This window comes from Conger conger, chromosome 17 (assembly GCF_963514075.1).
Source record: "Conger conger chromosome 17, fConCon1.1, whole genome shotgun sequence".
NCBI lineage: Eukaryota > Metazoa > Chordata > Actinopteri > Anguilliformes > Congridae > Conger > Conger conger.
In genome coordinates this window covers 23,344,977-23,369,070 of record NC_083776.1, presented here as the reverse complement: position 1 = coordinate 23,369,070, position 24,094 = coordinate 23,344,977, and the positions used below count along the sequence as shown (strand labels likewise).

The following is a 24,094-nucleotide window of genomic DNA, read 5'->3' as shown; positions in this document are numbered from 1 at the left end:
ACCTGCATGAGCAAGCATGGAGCTGAATAAACCATATTTTAAAAAATCAGATATCCAAATACCCCAAAATAGTATCAGCAATTTTTACAATATAATGACATGCAAGGATCTGAGGTGCGTGTGTGTATGTGAGCGCGTGTGTGTTAGTGCTTGGGGGGTGGGGGTGTGTGTATGTGGGCGCGTGTGTGTTAGTGCTTGGGGGGTGGGGGTGTGTGTATGTGGGAGTGTGTGCGTGTGTGTGTGCGTGTGTGTGTGTGTGTGTTCGTGCTTGGGGGGGTGGGGGTGTTAATTAAAATCTGGATATGCACCGCATATAAATTCTGCATAGATTTGCATATTCACCACCTGTTTCTGGGCAACAGCAGAATAGCTCATTAGCATATCAGGCCGACTTGTTCTCCTGCGTGTTCCCTGCAGAACCATCGCAGCATGGCGGTTCAGACCGGCGTGGTGCACAGGTAACACTTGGGGATATCGCTTTTTTTAAAGCTTTCAACTAGAAAATATTAGCTTGTTTTAAGTTACTGCTTGCTCTACAAGTGAAATTTTCCTACCCCACTGCCAAATCTTGAAATTAGTTCAACTGGCTGAACTCATTGGCAATCTTTGTTTATTTAGCATAAAATCTACATAAATAATCATATAATTATGAATAATTTAAGTCGAAAATACTCATTAAGATTCAAATATTTTTTTTTTGCAATGCTGTGCAAAATCTAATTTAATAATAAATAAATACATTTGGTTTGGGTTCCTGACTGACTTGGTGAAGGCTGCACAATCGCAGGTCAGGCAGTGAAAGCCTCAACACCACAGCTCAAAGCCTGCTTTACGCCACAGCTGCTGTGTAACTCTGGCAGATCCCAACCGGCTCAGAGCTTCCCAGGGTCCGATGGGACACACCCTCAAGCTCCGCCCACTCAGCACATCTGACTCTGAATTTGCTTAGACTGCCCACATGCACAGAAGTAAGCTGACTTTGCTCACATGCGTCGATAAAATCTGAATAGGTCCCCATCTAAATTACCTTCAACAACCCATAACCTTCAGAACTAAATAAATAGAGGTATAGTTTATGATACCTCCAAACTAAACGGACATGATAATAGGAATTTAATTTCTAAATACTGAATTTATTTTGATAACTGAATAGGTGCCATTCTCCAAAACAGTAATACATGATGAATTATGAATACTGCATGTTTTTTGACATACATGAACATAAACACAATTCAATATAAATACAGCATCAATATACCCGTTATGCATTACAACACGGATATTACCTAATCACTGAAAGCGTACCATATGAAAGCTCCTAAAATAATAAATAATTCACACCATGCTATTCAGACACACACTTCCTTACACTGTCCAGGGCAGGGTCATGTGACTGAAAATGGGGCGTGTCCGACAGGAAGAGATCCAATGCGATTAGAATGTTGGAAGCTGAACGTTCTAATGCCGATTTAACAGTCACTGCGGGTAATTGAGTTCTAGAACACTGACTTCTGGGAAAAAAACCTTCCATTTAGCCTACTCTTCAAAGGGTTCAAAGTGCTCCCTTCTTTAGCCACTCTTTAAAGTCCCTGGGATGAAAGGAATGCTTTTTTTTCCCATACATCATCCCTGTACACACACTGCTGCACCCTTCAGCCTCGGATCAGGCCGCAAGCTGCACCCAAACCCGGGGAGCCACCGCACGTCAGAGCAGACCACAACTGCCGTGAGAACTGAGATTCATCAAGACCACTATGGTCCACACACAATGGTGTGACTGAGTCTGTCTGAGCAGGTTTGGCTTAGCAGTTGATAGCAGGGCATGTGTGTGCGCGTTGGTGATTGGCTTACCTGCTGTAGCAGGGCTTGTGTGTGCGCGTTGGTGATTGGCTTTCCTGTTGTAGCAGGGTTTGTGTGTGCACGTTGGTGATTGGCTTACCTGTTGTACCAGGGCTTGTGTGTGCGCGTTGGTGATTGGCTTACCAGTTGTAACAGGGCTTGTGTGTGCGCATTGGTGATTGGCTTTCCTGTTGTAGCAGGGCTTGTGTGTGCGCGTTGGTGATTGGCTTACCTGCTGTAGCAGGGTTTGTGTGTGCGCGTTGGTGATTGGCTTACCTGTTGCAGCAGGGCTTGTGTGTGCGCGTTGGTGATCGCGCTCGTTGCCTGCACAGTTTGTCTCTGAAAGTCCAGTCCATTTGTTTGGGCACCTGCAGAAGGAGGAGGAGAGAGAGGTAATAAATTGGGTTTAAAAAAACCCCAAAAAAACAAACAGAAGGTAAAGAGTGCTATCTGGTGCAAAGTAAATCCATGCAGATTAAAAAAAAATTCACCTGTGTTGCCATTCCCAGTCTCCATTGCACCTTTACTCGTTTCTGACGGATTACTCATTCTTGACTCTGAAACAGAAAAATAGTAGGCTACAGAATTCGGGCCAGTGAATAATAATGCATGGACTACAGTCAGCACCCAAAGCAAAAACCAACCCGTCAAACACATTACCTCGTAAACACACTTAAAAATGACCCCCTCTCCAAATCAGTTTAAGACACTTTCAGAAAGATGTGGTCAACACAAAATAATGCTGTATGAATGCACAGAACATACTGCCGAGTGTTATTAAGAAAAGAAACACAGCTAAATTACATTTAGAAGAAGTTTTGGAATCCGACCAATGTACACAAGGATCAAAATAATGAACATTCCAGTCTCAAACTTGCTAAACGGGCTTCCTACACAAAGACAAAAACATTCTCCTGGGTCTAGAAGGTCAGGACTTACGGAATTTTCCACCATTATTGAGTATTTTGGAAAATATTAAGCAAAGCCTTTGTGAACCTTTGGGCTCGGGTAAATGTGCTCCAATGCAAAACCTCAGGCATACAGCACGGATTAAAGACCTGCTGATCTATAAAACTCAACTGAATTCCCATTAATCATAAATTACCACATGTATAAGGTATGAGTCTCAAAATGATTGGATTTTTAATAACTTTGAACAGGTCATAATACATTTAAATGCAATGCCATCATGACATAGACTGTTCAGTATATTTTGATATTAAATTTGGTACCTAAATAATCTTAATGGAAGATATGACGCAGGAAAACAACACCAGGAGTACCGGAGTGTTAATGAATTATGGATTATTCCCCTTCAGCTGCTTGTAAATGTTCTATATTGCTTTATTTATGCCATCATCTTTATCTGTATTTATAGAACTATTTTTGTAAACTAGAAGTACATGTGGTTCATACCAGGATGTATTTTTTAAAATTATTTATTTTAAGAAAATCTGTACACTGAAAGATGATAACAGGCATGCTTTAAGACAGGTATGTACCATAAAAAATGCAGGGTGTTGCAACATACACATTTCTAGAAATTGGATTGAATGATGCGTTTCCAATTGGGAAACAAGCAAGGATTATTCTAGAAAACAGGAAACATACATGAGACACCCATGTTAACTGTAAACTTTAATGTAGAGCTGAAATTTGATCATACACTTGAACGATGTATCCACAAGAAGACATATCAAGCCCAACAAAGGTGTAAGAGGTTCATACACACCTTTATATTATTCAAAACACAATACATAAATATAATCATCAAACTTTATCGTTTCAACAGTTAACCAGTAAGACCAGGCGCTACTAACCAATACGTAGACCTGAGTTAAGAAGGCGAGGAGTGCTAAGCTATGAAAAACTAATGCCAGTGCATGACAAAATGTAAACATAATATATTTCAAAGACGGGTTCCATGGACAACTCAAATATTAACGAGCTGGTATGAAATTCAGAGCATTTATCCAAGGACTTGGAGTGAAAAATAGGAAGAGAAACTGGTCACATGTTTTCTACATTTCTAGTTAGCAGACTCGAACATCAGAACATTTTTAAACTGAAAATGTAAACCACTGACCAATGAAGATGTACATGATGAGATCTCCCCCGACTCAATCTGTAATAATCTCCTCATAACCAGCATAAATGAGTGAAACAGTATGGGGTACACACCAACCATTCCACGGTGAAAGCCAAGCCACTAACATCAGTTAACACGTATTATCAATCATCAATATCTATTGGGCTATTTTGCAAATATTTTTTTCTTTTTTGGACCATACTTTTGACCACCATAATTGAATGATACCAATATACACTCACTGAGCACTTTATTTGGTTGACCTGTACACCAGCTTGTTAATGGAAATATCTAATCAGCCAATCATGTGGCAGCAACTAAATGCATAAAAGCCTGCAGATGTGGTCAAGAGGTTCAGCTGTCAGAATAGAGAAGAAAAGTGACTTTGACCATGGAATGAATGTTGGTGCCAGACAGGGTGGTTTGAGGATATCAGAAATCTCCTACAATTTCCACACACAGTCTCTGGAGTTTGCAGAGAATGGTGCGAAAATCAAAAAACATCCAGTGAGCAGCAGTTTGGCAGGCAAAAACACGGTGTTAATGAGAGGTCAGCAGTGGTATGCAGAAGAGAATCTCTGAACACACAACGGGTCAAACCTCTAAGTAGATAGGCTACAGCACCAATAAAAAAATAAAATAAATAAGTCTAATAAATACCTAATAAAGTTCTCACTGAGTGTAGATTACGATAAAACGTACCCTCACCAAGCTAAAAGAGCCTCGGTATTTCATAAACAGCACAGTTCATGAAACAGCCATTAAAAATGACAAGCATGGTAAAGCGCATTATGACTGGAAAAACATATCTTTAAAAAAGCACTTAAATGAAGAGGTGCCATGTTTCTTAAATGCTAAAAATGCAGTGTTACAGGAACTCTGCTTAGATGCCAAAACTGAAGAATGCAGCATTGTTTACACACTGACACGCAATGAGCCACGATTAAAACACACAAGTGTGGTGCCAATGGAACAGCGGGATTCAACACAAACACTGACAGTATACCGCAGCAGTATTAGTAAAAACATTAAAAGTAGAAACACACCGTAAGATGCAGCATTAAGGGAGACCACCCGAACATTCAACTAAAGAGGTCTGGTCTGGTCAAAGAGGCTTTCTCTGGCGTCCTGCCCAAAGAGGCTCCTCATACAGGTGTTCTGAGTCATGCACAGCACCAACACACACACACCAAACACTCAAGCACTAGAGACCAACAGACCATCAGCAAAAACAGTGATACATTCTCACAAAACAGCACACAGCAGCACACCCTGTAAAGAAACACACACACTACCGTACAACGTGCATTACCAAACCCTCCCGTCAGAGCTGGCGCACGACGGTCCCGCTCACCAGACGTAACAGAACGGCCGTCCTCCAGCATGGCCTCTGAACCGCCTGTGCAAACTCTGCTCCGCCAACAGCAAAGAGCGCGTCCCCGGGGCCCCTGGACCCTCCGAACAGGACAGAGCAAGCGGCCCCTAGTTCTCAAAGGCCCCTGACAGAGTGTCTGCTACCGGACGAAAACGGGGGGCACGGAAGGGTGGATCTGAAGTCGAAACTCTCCAGCCGCTCGTCCCTCCGCACGTCTTAAGAGCGCTACCTCACACAGCACGGCGTGATCGTCGAGACAAGCCCGGTGTGGAAAAGTCCCCCTTTTTCCCCAATAAAACAGAAACAAAGATTGCAGCTGGCAGCTCCCATAATGAGGCTTAATCAGTATGCAGCTGATTAAAGTCGTATGCAAATCCTCCCTTCTCGTTAGTGCCGCAGAGCGTGCTTTGAAGTCCTGTGTGCAATTCATTACGTGCCCAGCACTGAAAGCTTTCTGCATAATTTAAATCTCCCATAAATATTTATCATCTCATTAGCATATTAATTGGATAGCTTCTTTTTTTTTTTTAAAAGGGAAAGGAATTCCACCCCAGCACAGCAGTGAGGGAGAGAGCGAGCAGAACCAGCACCATCGGGAGGAAGCAGTGGATGCCTCACTTCTTCACTCTCTCTCCCTCTCTTTCATCCCCCTTTCCCCTCTTTCTCTGATTCTTTTTCTCTCTCTTTCTCTCTCTCACACACACACACACTTAACATGGCAGCAGCCAACAGAAAGAAATGCAAGGGGGGAGATGGGGGGGGGGGGGGGGGGGGGGAATCTCTTCCAAACTCAAGGCTGATCCTTTTCTTTCTAGGACCACAGAAGCCAGTCTATCAAGACACCATGATAAAACTGCCGTACATTACTCTCTGCCAAAAGCAATGTACAAGGCAACAGAACATTCTTCAAAATCTATGAAGAATCTTCTGCATTTACCTATGCACATGCACAGACAGGAGCTGGGAAATGAGCATATTTACATTTTCACTGCTGTGACAGAGATTCATTTCGGATTATGGGTCACATTTTGAAGTGACTTTTGGAAACTTTTTTGTCTTTCTAAGAAGAAACACTTGCCTTTCTATTTCAAACAGCCCAATTCCATGACCACTGCTGGTTTTATACAAACAGCTAAAACTGCACTCACTGGATAACGTGAGACCTGCTTATTTCAACAGTGGTTTTGTACAGCTAAAAAACTAGGTACATAAAGTGTGAAATAAAACTACTGAAATCAGTCCGTAGCTCAGAAAAAAATCCAAAGTTTCTCTCTCATAACATCAACTCCAAACTGGCAGTTTTTCTCTCTTAACAACATTGTTGCCATGACTACACTCTTCTATTCAAGTATATTTTAAAAACCAAACCTTGAGAGCTTTGAAGATGGGGAGAAAAAATGAAAACAGAGGTGAGGAAAATAAATTTGCATTTCGCTGCTGCCACAGCTCAGGAAAAAAAAAACTAATTGCTATACGACACATTATGCAAATACTTCAATTAATAGAATTTTAAATTGGCAATTAATTAGCTTCCCTTTATTGTCGCTCTGACTGAATAATGTGTTCCAGATATGAAAGGACAGAGTTATGGTTCCTCGTGCAGCACCGAGAACAGACATTGAGAAAATTATGCATATATTTAAATCGCAGAAAAATTCTAATTCATCTACGCACAAAAAGAAAACTGAGAAAATGACACATGCAGAGCTCGACTCAAATTCAACCCGACCTCCTATCTGAAGCCGACCGACCAAAACTGAGCTCCTTGGACGGAGACAGCCACATGCTGGCACACACTTAGCAGGATCACACCCATTTTCTTGGCGAGCATAGTTCTGTGCAAATGTCCTTCAGACAGGAGTTTCTATGGGCCTTCACCCTTTACCACTCCCGGCTTCAGAAGGCTTTGATGTTTGAACAGACCTGCTTGTACCAACACACACCTGCACTGATAATACACAGATCTGACCGCTACACAGTCTTCAGTAAAGTGCACTGGCAAAAAAAATTAAAAAAAAGAACCAGGATTACACACCTTTTTCTTTTTTTTTCTTTTTTTTTTTTTAAAGGGTGGATACAGGCAGCGAGGCTTCAGAATGTGTGATATGAGTGCATAATCATTACACAAGGAGAATAAATTATTTCAACCAGTGCCTTTACAAAATAAATCACAAATAGGGAAATTACAATGGTTAATTTCATAAGCTTGATACACTTAAGTTCTTGTAAGCAAAGTGCACAATAGAAATGGCAGCACTGTCAAATGAGCTTATTTGCATAAACCATGAGCTCATAGTGGGTGGTTACCTCATCAATCTGCCTGATCAAACGTACAAAAACTTCCTGGAGCATGTTTTTAAGATGCCTTCTTGGCACCAAACTGTCAGGCAGAAAGAGATCATATAGCACTGTGTCTACCAAACCCATTGCACAGGGTAGGGTAGGGCTGTTTTAGCTAATGCAGGCAACATTACAGATGGGTGAACAGACACAAAGAAATGGTCCATTTTATCAGTACCCAGGGGCTCCAGAGACTTTGGGCCCCATGCAAATAGCACACATTGGGCCCCACCACCCCAGGCCACCCCATGAAATCCTATGCCCTATGATGACAATCAGGGGCCTTTGAATCATCATAGCTTTTCCCCCTGCCACTACCTCCAGATAATATGTAGTGAAGCGACCACATCACAGTCTCTACTGTCCGGTTACAAACAGTTAAATGTCTAAATGTTCTTTGTAACCCCTGCTGCTGTCAAATTCCCCCCTATGGGACAAAATAATTATAAAAATTATACATCAACTGATGGTGAAACTATGCCAGGCTTGCTGAGCGGGTTACGTCTGCTGCATTCACCCCTCTGTTCTCATGCCAAGACTGTGTCCTAGACTGTGCTGTCAGAGGTGCTGTGCAGTGAAAACTGTGCTGTGCTCTGGAGATGGATTCTGTGCAGCAGTCAGGCCTGCACAGCACTTCAGTTTCCTTTTTTTTTAGATCATAAAACATTCATGAATTCAATGTTTTCGTCCATGAATATTCATGTGAAGCAGTGTATATTTATCCATGTAAAAAAGTGGGAAAAAGAGAGCTCAAGCAATCCTTTTTTCGCACTTTAAAGTGAGAGGAAAGCTTTCCGCAACCCATGTTAAAAAAGCAAGAGTCTGTTCTTAGATTTTGACAACAGTTTTCATTTATTTCCGCAAAAATGTAACAGCTGTTCAGTTTTAAGAAGCACAACAATAAATACAAAGATTTGTTTCAATTTATGTTTCAATATATGAAGCATGTTTTCTCAGCAGATAGATATAGAAGGGCACTGAAGGCACTGGCTGTTTTGCTTCACAGATGTATCTTTTTACAGTGAAAACATTCAGAACAGTTGACCTCATTCACTTGTTAAACAGACCCCAGGACAGGTATAGTGTGGAACAAAAACCAAGAAGCCAAACTCAGGGCCATGTCTAAAACAGCTTGCTTGCTTGCTTACGATTGCATATGTAAATGGGGTACACTGGATGAGAAGTAGGTCATTAAGTAGGTTAAAAGTTTCTGTAAATGTAGTCATGATTATATGCATATTTCCAGCGATTCTCTATGAGTGCGTGCCCGAAACTACTGTGTCCTTAACATGTGTGGTGTCTACTAAACATACGCAGAATGTGTATAACGTATCCCCATGCTTTTTTCCAACAACACCGCAAAAATGTTGTAAGACGCCCTCCCTTGTAATAAAAACCCCCGGCCTCTTCCTTTACAATTTATTGGGACTGTGATTGGACCATAAAACAAGCATGCTCAATCATTACTATGATGCACTGGCAATCTCTGTCTGTACACTTCTGCCAATATCATGCTTATCTACCTGTATTTGTTATTCTAAAGAGTGTTCTGGACGTGACCCTTTTTTCTTTGGGTACTGTATCTGAAAGGCATGTGGCCAATAGGAGAAAGAGGAAGCAGGTATGGATCTGTTACTACAGGGGTACCTTAGCTGGGTTTGCTGGGTACTACCGCTTATTTTCATGGGCAGGAAGCCCATCCCAGGACTTCAGAGGTCTGATCCACTAACATCACCACTACCTTTTAGCTAAAGCGAACTTGTCTAATGTATGATTTCTGCAATTGGATACGTCAGGACTTTGGAATGCCTTTGACTGCCAGAATGGTAGGAATGCAGCCATTACTGTATTTATGAGAGAGGTGCAATTCCAGCAGTCTGCAACACAATGTTACAAAGCTACCTGACATAGCCAGCCAGAGCAAAATATCTAGAGGTTTCACTGGTGAGTGAGTCTCCGTCATCTTGGCGGTATAAATGGGGTTGAGTTTTTGATGGTAAACAGGAGCGAATCAGGGAAAGAAATCCTGCAATCTGACTTTAACAACTTTCACATCCCGTGTACTCAAGTCTGCATTCCAGAATGCATTGCATACAAATATAAGTAAGCAGAAGGCTATGTTTAGTAGACAGTATACATTTTGAGGACAGTAGTTCGGAGGCTGTGCCACAGCCCCAGGCTTGCTGCATGGTCTTGTTGAGACAGAGCTCACTAATGCCAGTGCAGCTGGCTTCAGAACAGGCCTTTCAGCAACCTGTTTCAAATAGGCGTTTATTCTCCTTCATCTAATGCCGCCCCAAGTTCTGATTTGTTATGGTATTGTGTTATTTGGGAAACATTTTAATATTTTGTGGACGAATCAGGGACAGTTTAAGTCACCGCCGAGTTAACTGCCTCTCATGCATAGTGGACAACCAGCACTCTCCCAGACTTCATGCCCATACAAGGGCCCCCCCTTTCCTACGGTCTCTGGCTCCAATCAGCGCAAAATGGCGGTGACTGCAAACTGCACTTTTGCAGGTTCAAAGCGCCTTTCACAACCCCATGGAAAGGCAATGCGTGACTTCCCAGACAATTGGACCACATTTTTTCTGCAGTCTATGACAAAAACACATAACCGTCATGGACGGCCCTGATGGGTCAGTCCTACCTATGACTAATCGGTCAATCAAAGGCAAGATGGCTCAATTGTGCCATGCCTCTGCAGATTCTGCCCAAAGATAGAAAATGAAAAGGCCAACACTCTACCATGCGATGTACATGCACTAGCACAGCTAGCAAACTCAGGTCCTGGGGAGGACTTCCGGGTTTTCGTTCAAACTTCCAAATCACCCTGGCATACTGCCAAAGAAATGTCGGTTATTTTCTATCCATCCATCCATCCATCATCTTAACCCGCTTATCCTGAACAGGGTCGCAGGGGGGCTGGAGCCTATCCCAGCATACATTGGGCGAAAGGCAGGAATACACCCTGGACAGGTCGCCAGTCCATCGCAGGGCACACACACCATTCATTCACACACTCATACCTATGGGCAATTTAGACTCTCCAATCAGCCTAACCTGCATGTCTTTGGACTGTGGGAGGAAACCGGAGTACCCGGAGGAAACCCACGCAGACACGGGGAGAACATGCAAACTCCACACAGAGAGGCCCCGGCCGACGGGGATTCGAACCCAGGACCTCCTTGCTGTGAGGCGGCAGTGCTACCCACTGCACCATCCGTGCCGCCGGTTATTTTCTAATTAAAAATATATTTTTAGTGGCATGGAAAGAAGTGTGGAATTTTCAATTTTTCACATGTGATTATTTGGCCTTTTTTGGGTGAGCGTTCAGACTACTCTTCCATTGCAGACTTCCAAATCAGCCACCAACTTGGACCCAGTTAGTGGTGTAATCGACTACTTTAATTGCTCACTTAAGTGCTGAGCGCCAACAATACCCAGCATACACTGCAGCTCTTCAGGATTAGGGCTGGACCCCCTGGGGCACAGGTCCTACCTGTGCTCATGAAAAGGGCCTTTTTAACTGAGCTATTCAGGGGACACACAATCACACCGTCAATCATGTCTGCTCTGCTCATCCTCACTAATACAGTGATCCACCCAAACATTTGGAGTTGCTTGGGTAATATGGAGTGGGGGGGGAAAAGGTGTTTTATTTACTTCAGCAGATGCCAGTAAGGCAGCAAAGAATTCAATATTTATTTTCAGACCCCTGGCCCGGAAACAGAAATAGAAACCTGCTACACATTAAAAGCATTTCTGAACTATAGCTACAATACTGAACAGCAGCCTAGTTTTCATCAGCTTTATAGACTGAAATAACTGCTCATAGGTTTCTTGTGTGAAATTACATATCTCCTTAATTGTTCCTTTTCATAAGAAATAGTTTCATATTAGCCTCATCACTATGCCCATAAACGCTATAGTTAAGCATTTGGGGAGCAGAATGTGCACCGTTGGAAGACACAACAAAAGCAGGCCTGTCCGTGGCAAAAAGGGTCTTGTTCAACATTCAGTACTCAGTACACAAAGTCCTCATCTTTACAGAGCTTTGTGTCGCTCAAACCCAAAACATAGGAGCTTGGTGCTTAGGGAAAGAAGTCGGTAGCAAAATAAATGAATACACTGTTGGTAAACTGCCACAAATGTTACCAGAAGACAAAAAGAAAGGATTCTGGACAAAGAAGGGGGAATGCGGCCCTACAGGGAATAGCTTTTTAAGTGCTGTTCAGAATCCAGGCTCCGAGCGAGAGGAGATTCCACTGAATCTATGCTGCATTCTTTAGAATAATTACTTGACTCGTACCACAGAAAACACCCTGACAACACTGAGTTTATCAGTACAGCCATACTGAATAACCCTCAAACATTACCAGGCGCATCGCTTGCTTTACGAACCAGTCCCGTAGGCATTTAGTTGAATTTAGTTTCACAAGCAGGAAAGGGGGTTAGCCAATTAAACATGCATGCTATAACGTAAACGTTATACTACATGTTCACAACAGAAAATATTTAAATTAGATTCCGTTAGGTAACCAACAAAAATAACGCATAACTTAAGCAAAGCAACTGCATGAATATTAAAGCAAAAAAATATTATTGGGACTAGCTCCGCGAAATCAACATGATAATATTCTTGTCTCGTCATTTGATACTGAATCGCAGAATTACTAATGGCTGGCAATATACAGGCAATTACACACAAAGAAAGTAGCATTGTAAACATTACGTTTTAAATAAAGTAACGATAACTATAAAACATCCAATGTTGTTCAAACGTTGAACTTCTGCCTCGCAGCAAACGTTAGCTAACCAGCAAGTTAACCAATGACGTTTTCCTGATGATACAACAAAAGCAAGCCTAGCATAGACAAGATCGCCAGTTTTTCAATCATAAAAACTCTATTTTAGATAAATTCAATTATATTAAATGCAATATACCAAGCAGGATGAATCACGTACTAGTTAAGACTACATGACAAGCAGCTAAAAAATAGCATAAATAATTAAATAAACACCGCGGCCTGCTTTTCAACTACAGCCTGGGCCTTGAGGGGAGACTTGGGCCTCGGACATCGTAGTAGGCCTGAAATTCGCTAATAAAACTAAAAAGGAAATTAGACAATCCCAAAGCACATTATTCGATAAAAATATACCAAGACCAGCGAGTCGCTGTTCAAGATAAAACATTACTAAACATGAGAGGCGGAGATCAATTCGGCCATTTTAAATAAAAGAAACCTCCCCAAATTAGAAATTCTAATGAGACACTTTAATATATTCAGACGCATTGTAAACAAACACCACCCCATACAAGTCTTCTGTGCAAGTTAGCTCCAAGACAAACATACAGCTAACGTATGTAGCTAGCTTCTTGCAGACTTAGATTTTATCAATTCAAAAGAAACATTAACTTTAACTACCATTCAAAAGCACAATACTGCTAGCAAACCATGCTACTGTAGTTGAGTTTTTGAAATGGACGATTTGGGGGGTTTACACTGAAGAAACAACAACCAGACATCATTAGCCATCTAGCTACCTAAAGATTATGCCAAGCCAGCTTCAGATCTCACAGATAACCAACATCACACAAGGTAGTCGCGAACAACTTTAAATACTGAAAACAAAAAATGCAAACGTTAGTTAGCTGGCGCTAGGCTTCATTGCTAACTAGCTACTCTCAACAGTAAGGCAAGTCAGTACACCAAGGGCAACACTGAAGAAACCGTATTGAACGCCAAATATAGCAACTGAAATATAAACCTAGGTTAAAGCCAGCTAAACTGATCAGCATATTATATAAATCTTATTTAGTGAGAAACATTATGCTGTAGGTGTGTGCTTCGTTCAAACGACCTGGGGGGGGGGGGGGGGTAGTTTTAATTCATCAAGAACGTCTCGATAGCTGTGCACAGGCAAATCGATTCATAGCTAGTGTCTAGCGACAAGTTCGAAACACTTGGATCTGTTGTGATCAGGTCCAAGTTCATGTTTGGGGTTTGGATCTCGCTAAAGGTTCTTGTGAGGATAAAATAAGCTAGCTAGCTAAGGATAGCGCAATCACATTTTTGACTAGCTATAATCATGTTAATGCGTTATTATTTCAGAAATCAAGAGAGACATCTAACATTAGCTTACTAGCCCAGCTACCTACTTATCCATGGAAGTAGCCTATGTAGCAGTTAAACTTTGCTATCAAAATAAATCGGCGGTTTATGTATACGACTGGCTAACACCATGGTAATGTGAAGATAGCGTGGCTAGCTAGCTTATTATTAAACGCTAGTTGGCCAGCCATAAAAAGGCGTGGAGTGACATGATCTAGCGAACCGTTCCCATTGTTCTCTATGGGAATATTTATCTCAGCCTGTAGCTGGCATCTACGGAGTAACGTTAATATAATCAACAGATAAGTAAAAGATCGTGTTTTGTTAGCTAGTTTGTTTGCCAATGTTGCCGAACTCGGCGCCGTCCGGAGGGACGCGCGAATGAATAACCCAACAAGCTGGAAGCCTGCTGCAAAGATGGCACAAAGGATAGCATAAATCGGCATATATACACATCCTTGCACTCTTATAATTATACACTAAGCAAGCCTCTCCCTGAAGATGAGATATTTACAATGTGAAGACGACGGCAAAATATGCGCGTCTTACTGGCGAGCAAATGAATATGTAAAAGCTAGGCTAGGTAATGGTCACGTTGCAATATCAAACACAAAGCACATAGCTAGCATGCTTGCGTTTAGCCTTTGGTAGCTACTCGCGTTTAACATTACCTTTCAGAACATCAGAAAAATCGAAATAAATTACACAACCGTGTCGCTGATTACTAATAAAATATGCAAAATTGCGGTAACTGGGCAGGAATATGAATATGTAACGTGCTCAGTAGGTTATAATCTCACAAGAAAGAAATGGGTCTTTTTTTCCTTTAAATTTGCCATTGCACTGTCCCAGTTTCCTCGTCGGGGTCTGAGAAATAGCCAACTAGCTAGATCTAAATCATAGCACTGCATTACTAATAAATTATGTAAAGTTTTTTTGTTTTGATTCTCTCTCGTCCCGATCCAGGTTGAGAGAAAGAGCGTTTGAATATGAATATGAATATGTAAAATGCAGTAATGATTACCTGGTCCCGAACTCTCATGTTGACTCGCTGCTCCTCCATCCGCCATTTTGAATATTTAACCAGAAATCCCAGCCCCGAGATAGAAAACTACACCCGCGCCACCACAAGAATTTGCATTATGTGTGCGAATATCGTTATTTTTAATTAATAAAAATACAACACATTCAACTCATGTATCATTTGCGCCTACAGCAAGAGTCTCTCTGCGAAACTGTTGGCACGTGTTAAATATTTATCTAATTAAAAAGTGAACAGCTGCCTATGGTGAAAGTGACGAACTACACAGAAAAAATGAAACAGAAAAACAACGCAAATTTGCAAAAACTTTTAAATAATATTATGCAAAAACTCTAGCTTAGCATTTCCGGTGTTTATTCCTGGGCGGGAAATTTTGAATAATTATGTAGTAAGAGGTAAGCTGCCCAAGTAAACACGAAGTAACGTCAAGCCTTAGCTGCAGTTTTAGGTTGTGGACTTGGTTTTATCCAGAAATTATGATGAATGATGGCAGGCAATTGTGTTCAGAACACATTCATTTGTCAACGAAAGCAGAAATGGTATGGGCAACTGACTTTGCCATTGCCTTGTGAATTTGAGAGGGATTAAGTAAGTGAACTTGTAGAGACTTGCTAAGGTCTCTGAACGCGGGTTTGATTTCCTTGTGTAAAGTTGAGTTATCTCGCACCTTTGAAGACTTAGACAAATTCAGACATGTCGAAAACATCCAATTTATACACGCCAGAGTTTTAATGCTAGGTCGCATCTGTTTTTATTTCTAGGAAATTTCACAGAAACTAAAAAATGGCGTGCACATTAAATTGCTTATTGTAGCCCACAACAATTTTAACTAACTTCGTAAAAATCAGTTTTAGTTGGGTTTTACCTTTGGGAGGTAAAACGTGTATAATAGAAGTTGTAGGCCTATAGCTATAAAGAAAAGGCAATAAGAATACTATTATATTATATATCATATTAGAATATGATTTATTTATTGACCATCTAACTGTGGTGAGTGAGCCACAGGAAATTGTGTAGCCTACAAGTCAAAACAACCGTTTTGACTTGCAACCGTTATCAATAAATGAGTCAACATGCAGAGCCAGTGCCTCTTACCAGGTGTGTATGTGTTGAATGTCACAGAAATCCACCTCCATGCGCTACCATTTTTACCCTGTACGTTGTAGTGCTGAGTAGCGAAACCAGTAAAAAATTAGTAATATCAACAAATATTTTAAAGAGAATTAAAATGAAAATATTACTTGCGCAGACCCTTCACCTTAATCTTTGGTGGAAGCACTATTCATCAGATTTCTTCTACATTTCAGCTATTTATCTGATGCTTTTATCCAAAGCGACTGACAGTTCATTAGACTAAGCAGAGACAATCCCCCCACCATACTTCACTGTAGGAATGAAGGACACTTCATTTGAATGTTTGATCATTTTATACCAGCTGTGTCAAGTATACCAAGTAAGCACCAAAAAAACTTATTTTCTCTAAATGAAAGATTTCCTTTTTAACAAAAAAAACTTTTTTTAAATAGTGTGTCATGTTATGTAGAGTTTTATATGGACAAATCATCAATAATTCATCAATAAAACAAAATTTCCCCCCCCACACACACACACACACACTAAATTACCAGCTGTTGAGTCATTCATCACACTGAAAACAGAAAAAGGAATAGTTAAGAAAACTACTTAATTCACTGAGGAGAAAAGTAATGCGCCAATATGCAAATATGTATCTTTTAATTATTTATGAGCTAATTTGCATATTTACATTTGTGTCTGCATTCAAAATATAAAATATAATATTGATTGATTGGAGGAAAGTTTTTTTGTCAAATTTACTTGTGGTACCTCCGCTTAAGGAATTATCAGGCAGACTCCGGGCGGATCGCAGGTAGTTTATTGCAAATGCCCTGGAAGGAGAGCAAGTTATGCAGGAGTCAATGTTCTGCTGCTGTTTCCTCAAACAGAACATAAAAGCAGGGAGTTTTCTTTTTGTTTCACTGATAATCAATACTCTAATAATGTTTAAACTAAACAGTTTGTCAAGATCTCTTTGCTTGGCAAACATGCACAATCTTATGCTTGTGTCATAGCTCATGTTCACTGTTTGTATTTTATGCCTGGTATATTACAGCAAAGAAAAAATACCCTCATTTATTATATGCTACCAGCACTTGACATAATCCAAGACAAATGGCCCATAAGGAAGTATCCTATTCACCTGGTGCCATTTCCTGCACTTTATAAGGTACTATAAATAAAGTACTCCCTTATTGTAACCTCTCCCATTAAAATATAAACATGACACAAGTCTATTGTATTCGACACACAAATCACACTGTGTTCCTAGCACATTTAAACCATGTAGACCATCTGGTCTTAGATTCTTCTCAGATACTAGCACAGAGAGACAAGGAAAAAAAAACATTTGGGACGATTATACCTGATTGACATACACCGATAACGCAATTGTGAAATGGTGAAATGTATTATATTTGTGGCATTGTCCATTAATGGAATGAGGCAACAATAGATGTGAGGTTGTGATTTAAATTTCATGACATATCATGTGTGATAGTTTATGAAATATTGTCCAGAAAATGGCATCTGTATGTGTCACATGTTATTTTCTTCTACATTATATGTAATTGTGTGAACATACACCCATTCCTTCATTTGAAATCACTACCGTCCAAATACTATATAGTGAGTGAAAATGATGGCTAGTCATACTGCTGTTCTTTGTGTCCTCAACAAAACTAAGGACTGCACATGAGAAAGCACATAGCTCCTCAAGTTTTCATTTAAGTTAACATAACCAAACAAACAAACTTATGAAGTTTTCTATTTTCAGAAGTTGAAAGAAATATTTGCATCCAAGGAGCTGTCAGCGGTTGTATGAAATCTCATCTTCTCAGTATCACCACTGATCCTCTTCTGCCTTTGTTGAAGAGCTTATCCGATGCTGGCTCATGTAGGAGGGCCCATCTTCCTCCTTTTCCTTCTTTACTTGTCCTCCTTGGTTTACCTCTGTGTCTTTATACCCAGACTAGTGTCTGACCTTCCTTTTTACTGTGTAGTCCTGAAGCTCCTCCTCCTCCTTCTCCTCTACATCAGTAGTGTAAGATCTCCACATTCTCCTGCTTTTGGATTCTGCCAGACTATTGGACAAGAAGTCTTCTACCGGGGGCAACTTGGAGTGGTGTGGAAGTTCTGAACAAGGATCTTGATGGGATTCAACATTTGTGCCACCGGCTTGGAATTGATTGGATGCTGACCGCTCACTCACAGCTCTGGGGTAAAATCTTGATATCCTTTCATGTTCCTCTTGTTCCCTAGCAAATGTGCCCTCTGTGACCTGCTCTTCAAATGGAAAGTAACTGGAGTTTTGAGGCTTAGTACCCTTAGCATTACGGCACTCAGGGTGAGTGGAATGAGTTGGGGTTTGAGTTGGGTTGTGTTTACTTGACATTTCAACACTGTGGTCCTCATCATCCTCATTGCTCTCCTCTTTTGGCTTCTTGTTGAACAAGGTGCTGCGTTTGTTGTCTGTGGCAGTCTTCTGCATTTCATAGGTAGTTATCTTGCCCCTCATCTCAAACTTAATCTCCTTATCCACAGCGTCCAACTTGTCCACTTGGTCCTGGAAGAGACTGCAGAGGGGTACGCTAGTGTCCGTGATCTTCCCTTTGTAGGCACCCTTGCTTGAGAAGCTAGACGTCGCATGGGCAGAAAGCACAGACTCAGGCCTGCTCTGGGATAGAGAGCTTAAGTATGAGGCTTCGCTCTGTATTGATGTCTTACCCTCATCCACTGTGTTCTCCCCACATGATAGCATGTTTGGAGGCACATTTTCCTCCATCTTCATCGCCTCATCTTGCTTTTGGAAAAGGTTTTCTGTTACGACATTGGAGATCAAATTCTGAATGCTGGTTAAGTTTACTACCTCAGGCTTCTGAGTGTCAGGCAAAAGGGCTGTAGGCTCTATGAGGACCTGTGGTGCAGTTTGGGATGGGATCATGGGAGGATCCGATTGGCCCAGTTCACTGTGGATCTGCGATAAAGAGGAACAACTGCTTTGCATGCTTAGCAAGGAGGTGGCATTGTCACTTGCACTCCTGTTGGATACTTTGGACCAGGCTGTGGAGACTGGGACACTACCAATGCTCAGCAAGCTCTCTGTGTCCCAGCCGGATGTGGACTGACCTTCCTCCAGGCTTCGGTGGGAGTGCTCCAAGATATTCTCATGGTGCTCCTTCCTCTTAGCTGACGCAGAGTCCCGATCTCTGCTGAGATCTACAATCTCATCCTTATTCTGAGCTCCCATCTTCTTTTGCTGTTTCAGTTTCCAAGCCTGGTATGCTGTGAGGTCAACATCTTCCAGCCCAGGTACTTTGGTGTCCCAGTCAGTAATGTGTGTCTTCATGATGTCAGTGTCCTCATTCCACCCAAACTGGATCCGCCTCACATGCCTCCACTCAAGAGGTGTCAATGTGTCCTTATTCTTCAAACAGGACCTGTAGAGGGGGCGAGTCTCTGAGAGACTCCCATCATCTACTTGTTGATACATGGCCCTAGTCATGTTGCCCTCATCCTGGTGTCTGCTCCTGTATTGGTTCGCTGGCTCCTTTTCAGTCTCTACAAGTCGCTGTTTCCCCATGTCAGCATAGCTGCTTCCCATAGTGGATGTGGAGTCTTCCTGTGGGTAGCGCCACGTCCCTCTGGCCCACAGCTTTTCCTTCAGGGTCTGAACGTCTACACTGCGGACACTCTCCAAGTTCCCTGGAAGGTGGTCACTTCCAGCCAGGAGGGTGTCCTTATCTTCTCTTGGCAGCTTTGCCTGACACCAGTCTTCACCCTGGTACCTTTCATTCTTCTGCTGCCACTCACGGACCATGCACTCATTGACGACATCCACCTTCTGTTCATTGGGCAGATTGGGTGCCTCATCTTCCCTTTGCTGGTTTTGTTCCGTAAGGGCACACCTCTGGGTAATGGGTGCCACACTGCTCATCTCACTCTTGCCATAATTCTCCTCCTCCACGGCAATGGAATGCACTTCAGTACCCAGGACACTCTGCTCCTCTTCCTGATGAGTGTGTGCCTCGATAGCAGAGCCCTGGCTGAGATTGTCACTGCGTTCATCCCCATCTCTCTCCTGCAGCAGGGCCTCGTTCAGCTGACGCAGCTGCTTCAGGAAACCCTCATTAGGGCAGATGGGCCGCTTCTTACGAAGCACCAGCAGGGCCTCCATGATGGTCATGTGATGGAAGATCATGAGGTAGGCTGCCACAAGAACTGCGGAGCGACTGATTCCCATGACGGAGTTCACCAGCACCTTTCCTACAGGGGGTGAAAGAGAGAGCCACCAGGTTGTACTGAGCATCCCTTCTATTGTATTCAGATCTCCACTCTTTAGGACTGAACAAGTTATAGATTTTTTTCTTTAGCTCATCACTTAAATAATCACTTGCCCACTGCAAAATCACTTCTGATTAAATCAAACATGAATAATGTCCAAAACACCTCATTGCTATTTACTTCAGATCATCTACAATCAAATAACTGCACTCTGAGGGCTCAATTACCTTTTTATGTCTAAATCAACTGCTTAATGCTAATGGAATAATGCTGTTATATTTGTGGGGTTGGAAGTTTTTTTTATAAACAGAGTTCCCTACAACTCTGGCATGATATGCAGTGGCATGCTCAGAACAAATATATAGCAAGAGCACAACATTCCACAAATGACCCTGGTATTTACTGTACTATTGACTGCAGAGCTATCTCGCTGTGGTGATCAGTCTAGTTCATGCACCCTCCTGCATCAGTGTTGAGCCCAGCAGTGAGCAGACACTATGGCATGGCAGGACCCGGGCTTCCTATATGTCGTGGTGTTTAAGGTCCCCACTCCTGCAATCACCAAGGCTCCTCTGGCCCCTACCCTCAGCCCTCACCTTGATGTGTCAGCAGGGCCTCATCCAGAAACTCTGCAGCCTTGCGGAAGTGCAGGGAGATGTCCACGTATGGGAAGTCATCCACTTCGACTCCATGGTACCGGATTTTCATGTGCTTGTAGAAATCTTTGCTCGTATATACACCTGTGGCATGGGCTGCGTTCAAGATGTGGGTGATTCCCATCCGTTTCAGACGTGACTTGTTGAGTGCTACTGTTCTGCAAGGCGGATGTGCAACCAATTGGACAAAGCAACACAACACAATGGAGGTGTGACATTCAAAATACCGCTCTATATAACAGACACAAACACTGTTTCTGGGGTTACTCACTTTTCTGCAATGAAGATGTTGGGCCACACCTCGTCAACAGGGTTGAAGGGTGCCTCCAGTCGGTCTTGCACCAAGGCTCGCTGAATGTCCAGCAGGCACGGGGTGTTATAAGAGCTGGTGTCATCCAACATGTCCTTCACACGGATGTACAGATCCTCAAACATGAGCTGCCTGGCTGACTCGAGCATGCTCTCTGGAACTGGCCTGACCTTGACTGCTCGTGGCTTCAGCTCTGTAAAAAGAGGCATTTATGAGCAGTTAGAGTCACCAGTCAGGCACATTTTGAACCACATACTTTTGAAGTTGTGAGACCCTTCACCCAGCAAGCCACGGAAGCCTGAAATTGCGGCCTTTAAATGATTTTAAAAACATATTTTCAAATATTGGAAGTTTTTTGTGTTGTAATTGAGATCAGTTGAGGTTTAAGGTGCACCTGAACACATTGTGACTCTAAAATAATGATGCCAATGCTGAAATGCCACTGTGTATGTGGTTGGTTATTAATACCTCACCCTCTCTGATAATCTTTTTGGCAGCCACTGCAGAAGAGAGGTGGATGGGTTCCAGGAAGATGCTCTCTGTTTCTGAAATCACTGTGGACCTGCAGTTGTCAGAGAACAGTGAAACAGTGGTCAATGTTGCTGTCATTCACCAGGTGAGTTAAATCTCCGGCAAATCAGTGGCATTAATCAAATAACTTTCAGGTCTAAAAAAACCACCTGTACTACTGGCCTTGAGGGCCATATTTGAGTATCTCGGCCGTATGGAGTGGAGCCGTGATGGGTAGTTGCAACTAAGGGGATTTAAATACATTTTTTGTTCCAGAGGTATGTATGTTATGCTACCAGCATTGATACAGTTGGATGGCCAAACATGAATGTCAGTCCACAGCCTACACTGGCCAAAGGAGGGTACCTTAATATTGTGTGGGAATTAGTAGCATGTTGTTTTAATAATAGCTAGTTGCCAGTTGTTTAACATTTAAACCTTGGCCCAGTGATTAAAAATCAGGACCAGGAACACCTGGGTGATATTACCTGGTATATAAATTCCGCCATAGACCAAGCAGAATTACAAAAATGACATTATATATTGTAAATGTGGACAGAAATGCAAACTTTTGGGTAAATGTGAACTTTTTTGAACTTTTGAACATATGCAAATTAACTCATTAATTATTTAAAAGAAGAAAATGTGCATATTAGTTAAAATTTTATTTTCTCAGTGGATTAAGTCAGACTTATTTTTTCACTATGATGAATGACTCAACAGCTGATCTTTTGCAGTTTTGTTTTATTGATGTATTATTTAAAACACTGCAAAACCTGTCCATGCATATGCTTAAAATTCTGATTCTTTGCCATTTCTCCACATAAAATACCCCGTGAAATTGAAATGAAAGAATATATCAAAAAAGGTTCTGTCAATTATCAGATATTTTGGTAAGGAAGCACCATGTTCAATTTGGTAGCTATATCTATAAGTTAAACTGAGGAAAATGCAATTTGGTTATTTGCCATTGCCATGAAAGTTATTTTTTTGTGTCACAGGGTAATTTATAGAGCTGTGTGTGCTCATCTCACTCTTGCCATAATCCTCCTCCTCCACGTGCAAGAGTGAGAGGAGCAGTGTGGCACCCATTACCCAGAGGTGTGCCCTTACGGAACAAAACCAGCAAAGGGAAGATGAGGCACCCAATTTATAGAGCTGTCAGCAAATTAAAAACAAGGCAATTGGTTGGAACAAAAATCAGTACGCAGACCGGCCCTCAAGGACTGGAGTTGTGCACCCCTGCCTGAGAGGGTCAACGTTAAGGAGCAGGGTTTGGTGTACGGACCTGCTGGGGGAAGGACAGCGGAGATAGTAGGACTGGATGGACCTGACATCGGCCCTGCTGTCTTCTGGTACCTCCTGATCTGGATCATTGTCATTATTCCCCCCGGACGCCATGGCAACCCTGTATACTGGTGAAATGCATATACAGTCAACAAATGAACACACTAGTTGCACAGCTGCTCACAAAGATAGTTACACGTGGAAAGCCAAAGATAGCTCTTTGAGAAGTACCCACACAAACAGGAATGAGTATAGTTTTCTAGCTGCGTGACTTAGCATTTGACTATTTAAAGCCTGAAATAGCATTTCCTGTAAAAATAAAATGACACTCTTTCAATCAATATGACTCAATATGACTTCAACACAAAGAAATTGTACTTCACACCAATCAAAGCATTTACAAATGAAGCCATGGCTTATTTTATGGGGGTTTTTTGTGATTTTGTGACTTAAAAGACAGGTCCTTTCAAGTAGGAGAAAGATGAAAGACCCTCACACACACAGTTGGTTACCTTTGGCTGCTGTTTCAGTGAATAGAAGTGCAATGTCTCAACACAGCGTGAATAGCCCCATAGGAGACACAGACGGCATGATGCGTGTAGATGTGTGTATTTATAGTGACTGAGACAGCTGCACAAGGTCTGTAAGAATTACCCGAGGGGCAGGCTGAAAACAAAACCACAAGACACTAGAGCGAGGGCCGTCGGGACTTTTGTCCCAATCGTCAAATCCACCCCCAAGCTCTAGTTCCCCTCAAATCAGATTTACCCCCTCTCCTCCCCCTTCCCCCAGCACAATACCTGTCCCTCACATTCGTCTTACCTGAGGGTCCACAGCGGGGCTTCTGTTCTGCAACTCTGAGGAGAGAGAGAGAGAGAGAGAGAGAGGTAAATAGAATGAGGATGAGCGGTAGGGTTGGGGGGCAATCCTAAATTTAGTGGTTTCTCTGACTGGCAACTCTAGTGGGAGGGCCTTCCCCATTTCCCCCTATAACCCCCTAGACCCCCCCCCCCCCCCCCCACCCACCCTCCCAGAGCAGCGTGACACAGTACGGCCTGTCTGGAATATTAACCCCTCGAGTTCTGCAGTGCCAAGCCATTACCTCTCACCACTCTCACCGCACACAAACACACAATACCCGAGCGGTGTTTATTTACGAGTCCAGCACCACT

At 42.2% G+C, this 24,094-nt stretch overlaps 2 protein-coding genes across 2 annotated transcripts in view; both read right to left on the bottom strand.

Moving 5' to 3' along the window:
• The window catches only part of pou2f1b (POU class 2 homeobox 1b), a 29,257-nt gene extending 14,409 nt beyond the window's left edge, over positions 1-14,848 (bottom strand). Inside the window, exons 1-3 of the mRNA XM_061225548.1 lie at positions 14,784-14,848; positions 2,331-2,396; positions 2,116-2,207 (exon numbers count right to left, since the gene is read on the bottom strand). Coding sequence (XP_061081532.1) covers positions 2,116-2,207; positions 2,331-2,396; positions 14,784-14,829 — 204 coding nt within the window. The 5' untranslated portion in view covers positions 14,830-14,848. The remainder of the gene's footprint in view (positions 1-2,115; positions 2,208-2,330; positions 2,397-14,783) is intronic.
• A 2,387-nt stretch (positions 14,849-17,235) lies between these two features.
• LOC133116946 (serine/threonine/tyrosine-interacting-like protein 2) lies at positions 17,236-23,767 on the bottom strand. The gene is made up of 6 exons (XM_061226977.1): positions 23,745-23,767; positions 22,924-23,050; positions 21,599-21,687; positions 21,087-21,318; positions 20,756-20,973; positions 17,236-20,141 (listed from the first exon to the last, which is right to left on the bottom strand). Exons 2-6 carry the CDS (start codon positions 23,034-23,036, stop codon positions 17,848-17,850), a joined length of 2,946 nt encoding a protein of 981 aa, XP_061082961.1. The 5' UTR covers positions 23,037-23,050; positions 23,745-23,767; the 3' UTR covers positions 17,236-17,847.
• Positions 23,768-24,094: the final 327 nt, after the last annotated feature.

What these genes read in the sequence shown, in the direction of transcription:
- LOC133116946 (XM_061226977.1), bottom strand. Translation starts at nt 23,036, where the DNA reads ATGGCGTCCGGGGGGAATAATGACAATGATCCAGATCAGGAGGTACCA. An exon ending in CGCTGTCCTTCCCCCAGCAG is followed by an intron (nt 21,688 to 22,923) that starts GTCCGTACACCA and finishes TGACAACTGCAG; the next exon opens with GTCCACAGTGATTTCAGAAA. An exon ending in CAAAAAGATTATCAGAGAGG is followed by an intron (nt 21,319 to 21,598) that starts GTGAGGTATTAA and finishes CTCTTTTTACAG; the next exon opens with AGCTGAAGCCACGAGCAGTC.